Consider the following 9,744-nt stretch of genomic DNA (forward strand, 5'->3'; position numbering starts at 1 on the left):
CTAAATGCCTTAGTAATTGGGATGATCATGATGGCAGAACGATTTTGATGATGAATAGTGAATGGTGATGATAATGACGATGATGAAGTAGAGACAATAATGGGACTAAAAGAAAACGGGAATAACACAATTATTGGGGCAACTATTGAAATACTCAAAAACATGAAAACAAGAATATTTATTATATTTACATGGAGGTATGGATTTCGTATCCATAGCTTTTCAAAAATATTGATTTTGTTTCTTATTCGTGTAGATTTTGGAAGCAATAATTAATTTACAAAGTTTATATATGTTAAATTTCTGTAGACAGTAGCTTCCACAAAATACTAGTGACATTTTATAAAAAAAAAAATTAATTAATACTTTCCCCTCCTTATTACACCTGCGGCTATGAAATTTACCACATAATTATACAATACTCATATCAAAGAAGAAAAATACACGAATTATAAAAAACTTGAATAGGCTGAGCCCAAAACACTCACTAGATTACCTTAAACCAGGGGTACATGGACCCCAAGTAGTACATGTACCCTTAGTGCTACATGTACCCCAAGTGGTACATACACCCAAACTGGTACATGTTTACTTTTTAAGAGGTATATTGGAACCGAGAGAATATCCAGTACTGCACAATACATGTAATCTGTATCGATTGAATAATAAAATTAAATCACTATAACATTTTCATTGTCTCCCTTTTTTCATCTTCAATTTTAGGGATGCACAGGAATCTATAAAAATATCCAATGAATACAGAAGAACAAAAAGGTTTTGAACACAGATTTAAAATGGGCACACTTACTCGTCAAAGTGGCTCAATATCTTTTCCTTAACCTTGTATTCCCTTTGCTTACTGAACACATAATATTTCAATTTCCTTGTTTCTCTTTTTTTTTATCCTCAATTTTAAGGGTACACAGGAATCTATAAAAAATGTCTAATGGATACAGAAGAACAAAAAGGTTTTGAATCCATGCTCTAAACATTAATTTCAATTGGGTACACTTGTCAAAATAGCTTTATATCTTTTCCCCAAACTTGTACTCCCTTTGTTAATTGAATAGGTCTACATTATAAATTATCAGGCCATCAACACAAGGCCTAAAATTGATTGACAATGATTGTAGGCTTACAATAATCGCAGGCTAGTTCCTAAGACTGAAAAGAATGAAGTAATGCATTAAAACCAAACTAAAATTCATGTGGATTCATTTCAATTGTAGTAAATGTACAAGTTATTTTCTTATGATTATCGTATGTTACTTTAATGAGAAGTAACGTATCGCATAAAACTTATATGAAACATTACGCTAACATCTATTGCAATAATTACAATTACAGGTTCATGTAATCATGTCATTAATGATACAAAACAATCATAACATTACAGGGAGCTTCTGGATTCTAACATATTCCATGAGGAAATCTTCTGTGAACAGATTTACCTAAAAAATGCAGACTTGAAATGAATTCAAAATAGTTTCCTCAATAAAATGCATTTTCAATTTCATCCAACTCTAAAGAACACATGATTATGAAAGAAAACATCATAGCTACATCAAAATGCATATACTTGCAGATATAAAAATATAATAACAGGATACAATACTGTATTGTACAATAAAAAAAAAATTAAAATGACCGTGAATCTACCTTATAACTCAAATAAATATCTACTCATGTTCGTTGGTGTACAACTTACACTTTTACAAAACTTAAACCCATCTATAATTCTTTCTTGACATTTTATCATATAATAGATAAAATTAATACATAACCTTCTTCTAACTTCCTTTGTATTGAACTTAAAGTTGAGAACCTGAACTTTGGTTCTGATAGTAAGTTGCAGACACCTTCATTAACAGCAAGGAAGTTTTCTTTACTGCCTGTCATGTTTTGTAATACGTGTGTATGCTCAGAACACTAGTATAGCTGATGCATTATGTTCAACCAATGATATATAAAATTACTGTTAAATTGTTAATAAATCAAACATGACTAATACATGACAAACTACAGGAACAATATATGATAAAAGTATTCAAACACAATAACCTTTCAAATACCATACGTGAATTTTAAAGTTTTGTTCAACACCTGCATATTATATATAAATATACAAACTTGAATTTTCCCTATCAAAAAACAATACTTTATACATAATACGGAAAGCATACAGCCATATTTTGTAAACCATCCATTACGAATAAATCACTTGTTGCATAGATAATGGCCACATTTCAAATGGCTGTCCCAATTAAGCACTGTGAAGATATTTATACACCATCACATTGCATAAAATATTGTTGTATACTGTATATCATCCTTCAATATCAAAATTGCATTTTAAACTAGATTTGTAGTTTTGTAACAAAGTGAAAAATTATACATTGATAATTGTATACAGTCGAGTTTCAGAGGAAAAGGCTATATGGTAAGTTTAGTTTTATAAATCAAACCCATCTGACAACAAAGAGTGAGTTTAAAGGTTTAAAGGCCGCTCATGAATGACAGGCAAGGGATAGTGACATTGCCCTATCCTGCAAGACAATGCCCTAGAAACTGATCGGCACTCAAGACCCCTCTTCACCAAAGCTAGGACCAAGGAGGGCTAAGCAGTGGCTGCTGATGACTCAGCAGATAGTCCTATAGGCTCCCTGAATACCACATCCTTAGCTCACAAGGATGGGGAGATTGCAGCGACCAAAGAAACTAATGAGTCTGAGCAGGACTCGTACCACAGTCTAGCGTTCACCGGGCAGGAACGTTACTACATCGGCTACCACAACCCTTTTCCCATTTGGCCATACAAAGACTCCTGTAACAATAAATTGCAGTGTTTGGTCCATTTACATTGAAACTGTTATAACCAAAAAATATATATTCTTTTTTTTTTTTTGGCGGAAAGGATATGAAGCTTTTATTAGGAAAAAAAAGTTTAATAGGAATGTCCTTTTCATGATTTTAAACACAGTAGGGTAATATTCATATTTCATTTTCAGAGTACGGTGAAATCCATATTTTATATGGCTCTTCAATGTTCGTTACGAAAAGGGATGACTATTCTACACTTCACTGATCAAAAGTACTTGTACTTTTAAAGAAATCTTTACCTGGTGAGGCACAGTGAAAATACATGTGCTATCAAACACAAAAAAATTGGACCAATCTAAAAACCATGTCTAGTATCATAACCACTATTTCATCTAATAAGATAGATTTCAAAAAGACAATTCTTCATTACAGAAATTTTTCTTCTTTCTGTATATATGCATTTTTACGAATCTTATTCAGCTATGAGGTTGAAGCCTTTACATAATTAATCTAATTTGAAATGATTACACTAGATATGTCACATGAGTATAAATTTTTCTTACAATCACCCTTCTGTTTCCACTATAAAATCTTTAAAAAATACGTTCGCAACGGGTATAAAATGTATAAAATATTTCGTAACAGGGATGCAAGTTTACTTCTGATAATTTTCTTTTAAAACTTTTCGATAAGATGCCACTATTGAGCGGAAAGGAACGGTGAAATATTACTTTTAAAAGAGTTTAATCCACAGTTTTGTTTATAAGGTCACTGCACTCATCAAATTAATAGAGAGATCATATATGCTTCATAAAATTTGTCCAATGTCGACACAAATTAATGAGGGAAACAACTTTAATATGGGCAAAAAATAATTTAATAGCTAAATCTATGGAAAAAATTACACTGTTCATACCCGAAAGTCATTAAATAAAAAAAAGTCTATATGTTTCTCGATTCATCAAAGTCTACCAAGAGAAAACCTTTTTATGATTGGAATATATAATTTTTGTAGTGCAAAATGTTCCTCTGCACTGGACTAATGTCATCAAATATTGCTGTGAAAACATTTTTGTAATAATCTGCACTAAATTACAGTCCTCAAACACTGGTGATAAGAGGCAGCTTCATATACTCTCTTAAAGATTCAGGTAAAGCTAAAAAGTTATTATTTACAATTTAAAGAATAAACAAGTTATATAACTTGCCGAGACAACGGAAATTAAACAAAATTAAAAGTAAATAAATTGAAAAAACGATAAAACAAAGTATAACAGACTAAAAAATGCATCTTCGTACTACAGTCTTTCTACAGACACTAAAACCACCACATTTTCAAAATAAGTTTCAATGTTACTGGAAAATCTATTGGTAGGCCACAATAAAGAAACTATTATACGACATCTAAGCATATTTTAAATTACATAGTCCCACCAACTATTCCTTGGCCCCCACAGAATTTTGTATTTGTTAAAGTAATAGTGAATTCTTTTAGGCCATCCTTAGGTGACTTTTCAAAGCCAGGTCTGACTTCTACAAAGCCACCTTAATCTCTTTCAAGAAGCCAATGTAGATTCTTTTTGCCAATCAAGATATGACTTTCATAAAACCCACTTGACATCTTGAATTTTACAGAACAAGTCTGATTTAATCTTAGATTCCAATACTGACTCCTCCCGTGCCATTTCTAAATCCCTTTTAGGCATGTTCGACTTTGCTAGTCTCGTAAGTGGAATTACGCTCGTATCCCTTCCGGATCCTCTGTAGGTAGTTGTCCACTGGGGGCAGGAGGAGAGGGATTTTCATGATGACCGCAATGAAAGCTGGGTAAAGGGCATACTGTGGAAAGAAGACAATAGGTTTAACATTAATATGTGGGTAACATCTAAAATCAATTATCATTATAATTTTCAACACTAATCTTTATTACTATCATTATCACTAAGCTACTTTATACAGCATTTCCTTATATTTATATGAGACAGGTAAAATACTATCACTACCTGAAAACCTAAAAACACTAAGCAAACCAAACAATTCTTCTTCCCTCATCTGGTTAACTACTCTAACAGTTCAGTGGCTACTTTCCACTTGGTATGGTTAGAAGACCCTTTAGCTATGGTAGCAAATCTTCTAGAAGGACACTCGGAAAATAAACCATCGTTCTCTAGTCATGGGTAGTTCCATAACCCATGTACCATGGTCTTCCACTATCTTGGGTTAGAGTTGTTAACTTGAGGATACACTCAGGAACACTACAGTATTCTATCTATTTCATCTTCCTCTAAATAGAAGGGTCATGGATGCCTAATGGAATACCAAGACCTCCCTCTATGGCATTCATCTTAAAAACCATAGTTTATCCTTCCTTCTGTCAAAGTGGCTGTCCTGGAGGATAGCATGTCTTGCATGGTGTGTCGGATTTGTCATGTTGACCCGTCCTATCTGAAATTTTGTCCTAAGTTTATGAGTTTTCTATTATTTTCTTTGTATAGTCTTGTGAGGGTTTTTGTTACCTTTATTGTTAAGTTTATTTTCAGGTATGATGAGACCTTTTTCATTGTTCTTAATCATCATTCCATCTGAAGATATTGAACAGAATCCAAGCAAGTCCAGTCCATCCTAGACTAATGCATTGCAATATTTGTGGACTGCATGACAATACTAGAGACCTTACAGTTGCCTTCAGACAGTATAACATTCTATTATGCTCAAACACTTTGGTTTCTCAAATGAGGAAATCATCTAAGCTCCTTATTCCAAGTTTCAAGAGACCAATAATTTTGAAGTGGATACCATTCTTAGGGCCAGGGGCATGGTAGTGTATATTAGGACCGAGTACCCTGCTTCTCATAAGTCCTGCTATGAATGTGGATATCAGGAGATTCAGGTGATAAAAGTTTGTGGAAGGCATAACAACTTTCATTTGTGCTACATCTATTCGAATCCAGACTTGGATGACTGTATCTTTTATTGTCTCCTTACTAATAAGGCTAAGATACAAGATGATAAGAAATATTTTTTTTTGTGCTTATTGGTAATTTCAATGTTAGCCATATGTGTTCCATCTATTGGAATCCAGACTTGGATGACTATCTTTTATTGTCTCCTTACCAATAAGGCTAAGATACAAGATGATAGAAAGTCCTCTTTTGTGCTTATTGGTAATTTCAATGCTAACCATATGGAGTGGTTAAATTCTGTTTCTCCTACTGATTGCTATGGTTTAAGAGCTTTGGTCTTTGTCTCTGAATCAGGCTGTGAGAAAATCCTAATTGAGGCTACTGACAAATCTGGTAGTTGCTTGGACCTATACACATGACTCCCCTGGTGACATAACAAGCGAGGGTTCCCTGGAAAATAAACACACACACACACACACCTATACTCTTTATTTGATTTTGACATATAGAATTTGAGTCATATGGACCAGGACTGGGGCTGGGAAGAGCATTCAGCAATAAGATCCAACTAGGGGAGGCACAGTTGCACTATACAGTAAAACTCAAAGTTTGTATACCAAGATTGAAGAGAAGAACTTAGGACGAAAACACCTTTGATCAAACTCACCTGAGGACCAATGGGAAGCGTGTTAAAGCATCCCCAGTAGATGAACATGTACTTCCAGGCCAGGAAGATGTCGTGGGCGCAGGCTGAGATGAGCGCCACCCAACCCAATTTACTCTGGATGAATGTGAACTCCCGCCAGGATAGAGTTGCTGTTACGGACGGTAACGAGGATATGCCCAGTACGATTACCAGACACATGGCAATAGCACCTGTGTATATTAATTATTATTAATATAATTATAAAAATAATAGTTTAAAAATATTAAATGTGTCCTTCACATATCTTCTACACAAAACAGGCTTAAAACTTGAAGGATAATTTTCCAACCACTCAGTCCCATTATTATTATTATTATTATTATCATTAAATGCTAAGCTACAACCCTAGTTGGAAAAGCAGGATGCTATAAGCCCAGGGGCTCCAACAGGGAAAATAGCCCAGTGATGAAAGGAAACAAGGAGAAATAAAATATTTTAAGAATAGTAACAGCATTAAAATAAATATTTCATATATAAACAATAAAAACTTCAACAAAACAAGAAGAAAAACTAGATAGAACAGTGTGCCCGAGTGTACCCTCAAGCAAGAGAACTCTAACCCAAAACAGTGGAAGACCATGGTACAAAGGCTATGGCACTACCCAAGACTAGAGAACAATGGTTTGATTTTGGTTTGTCCTTCTCCTCGAAGAAAATATTGGCCCAAGTATCTTCTTATGTTTTCATGAGACTGGGTGGTTAGAAAATTGTCCAATGAGTTTTAAGCCTATTTGTATAGAAGGTATGTGGAGGACATTTTTATTATTTTTAAACAAAAGAATGACGCAATCAAGTTTTTCAATTATTTGAATTCTCAACACATTAAAATAATAGTTATTACAACCAAGTAATAAAATCCAAGCCACTGTATGGTTATTTCAAAGGGTTTAGTCTTTCCAATAAATAATCTGAATTGTATAAATATTGCACAACTGGATAAATACTTAACCCTTTTACCCACAAAGGACGTATTGGTACGTTTCACAAAAGCCATCCCTTTACCCCCATGGACGTGCCAGTACGTCCTTGCAAAAAAATGCTATAATTTTTTTTTTTTTTTCATATTTTTGATAATTTTTTTAGAACATTCAGGCATTTTCCAAGAGAATGAGACCAACCTGACCTCTCTATGACAAAAATTAAGGCTGTTAAAGCAATCTAAAAAAAATATACTGCAAAATGTGCTGGGAAAAAAATAACCCCTGGGGGTTAAGGGTTGGAAATTTCCAAATAGGGTTAAAATTATAGTTATTACAACCAAGTAAAAAATCTAAGCCACTGTATGGTTATTTCAAAGGGTTTAGTCTTTCCAATAAATAATCTTAATTGTATAAATATTGCATAACTGGATAAATACTTAAAAACTGCCAAGATATACAACACAAGAGTAGAGCATGAATAAAATTAACTCCTTTCTTATTATTCTATACCCTATGATTTATCATTTCTGTGCAATGGACCATTGTAGAAACAACAAATCAAGAGGAAAAATAGCAGACCTGTCACCTATATATTTTAAACAGGTGAATCTATAAACATTTATGAAGAGAAACCTTATTTATTTCCCTGTCTTTTCACTATAAATTATCTAAGCTTAAAATGGATTACTGAAGAAGCACAATTCACATGTATTGCAGCAAAAGAAGTATCATCATCATCATCATCATATTATTATTATTATTATTATTATTATTATTTGCTAAGCTACAACCCTAGTTGGAAAAGCAGGATGCTGTAAGCCCAGGGGCTCCAACAGGGAAAATAGCCCGGTGAGGAAAGGAAACGAGGAAAAATGAAATATTTTTAGAACAACAAGAACATTAAAATAAATATCTCCTATTCAACCTATAAAACCTTAACAAAACAAGAGGAAGAGAAATAAGATAAAACAGTGTGCCCGAGTGTACCCTCAGGCCTGATAAATTTGTAGAAAATACTCTTTAAGGTAGATCTTTGTTTCAACCTCCTTTATACATGATAGATGTTTATAAAACATCAGCATATGGAAATTTGTAATAAAATAGTTATATTTACAATAGAATCTGGCAAAATAACAACATGCAGTAATATTGCATAAGTATCTGCGGCAAAAATGGTCCACATAAAGTAATTTGGTAAAAGTGATTCAAGGTTTAAAGGTCACTCATGGATGGCAAAGGCAGGTGACCATGCCCTACAGACTGACCATATCTACATATGATCAGCATCCTAGACACACTCTTCACCTAAGCTAGGACCAGGGAGGGCGAGGCAATGGCTGCTGATGACTCAGCAGGTGGACCCTTAGGTCTCCCCAAACCAACATCGTTAGCTCACAAGGATGGTGAGGATGCAGACACCACAAGAAACTATCAAGCGTGAGCTGGAATCGAAACCCAGTCCAGCGGAATGACAGACAGGAACGTTTCTAATACCTGGTGAAACTTTGATTTAATTTGGTATCTTAGGGTATCTTGCTTTTCCAATTAAGGTTATTTTATTATTACTTGCTAAACTACAACCCTAAATGGAAAAGCAGGATGCTATAAGCCCAGGGGCTCTAACAGGGAAAATAACCCAGTGAGGAAAGGAAACAAGGAAAAATAAAATATCTTAAGAACAGTAACAACATCAAAATAAATATTTCCTAAATAAACTATAAAAACTTTAACAAAACAAGAGGAAGAGAAATAAGAGAGAATAGTGTGCCCGAGTATACCCTCAAGCAAGACAACTCTAACTCCAGCTTGGCTTGAAATAATAATAATAATAATAATAATAATAATAATAATAATAATAATAATAATCATAATAATAATAATAATAATTCTTATCCGAAAACCTTACCCATGGTCATAAACAGTTCTCCTCTCCAGTTGAAGTGTGAATCGTAAATAGTGAGCGTGTCCGTTTTCGTTATGTTAGCGCTGACTTCGACGACGGCTTTGATTTTCGTTGGTGCTTCGTAGATCCATGAAATAGTCTGAGGAGTGGTGTAGGCGACTGATAGGCAAGCCTGTAAACATTATGTTTCTTTAGTACAAGGAACAGTGAGAGTAACACTACTATTAAATACCTTCTATTATCATTATTCTATCTAATATCTCTTCCTCCTGTTTTGTTAAAATTTTTATAGTTTATGTTTGAAAATATATTTTAATATTGTTACTATTCTTAAAAGATTTTATTTTTCCTTGTTTCCTTTCCTCACTGGGCTATTTTCTCTGTTGGAGCCCCTGGGCTTGTAGCATCCGGCTTTTCCAACTAGGGTTGTAGCCTAGCAAGCAATAATACTACTAATAATAATAATAATGATAATAGCCAAGCTACAACCCT

The 9,744-nt window shown here is 33.8% G+C and overlaps 1 protein-coding gene across 1 annotated transcript in view; it reads right to left on the reverse strand.

Annotated features, from left to right (window-relative positions):
- Positions 1-345: 345 nt before the first annotated feature.
- The window catches only part of LOC137624810 (metalloreductase STEAP4-like), a 61,468-nt gene continuing 52,069 nt past the window's right edge, over positions 346-9,744 (reverse strand). Inside the window, exons 8-10 of the mRNA XM_068355762.1 lie at positions 9,256-9,424; positions 6,391-6,599; positions 346-4,659 (exon numbers count right to left, since the gene is read on the reverse strand). Coding sequence (XP_068211863.1) covers positions 4,519-4,659; positions 6,391-6,599; positions 9,256-9,424 — 519 coding nt within the window. The 3' untranslated portion in view covers positions 346-4,518. The remainder of the gene's footprint in view (positions 4,660-6,390; positions 6,600-9,255; positions 9,425-9,744) is intronic.

Source organism: Palaemon carinicauda, chromosome 31, assembly GCF_036898095.1.
Source record: "Palaemon carinicauda isolate YSFRI2023 chromosome 31, ASM3689809v2, whole genome shotgun sequence".
Lineage (NCBI taxonomy): Eukaryota > Metazoa > Arthropoda > Malacostraca > Decapoda > Palaemonidae > Palaemon > Palaemon carinicauda.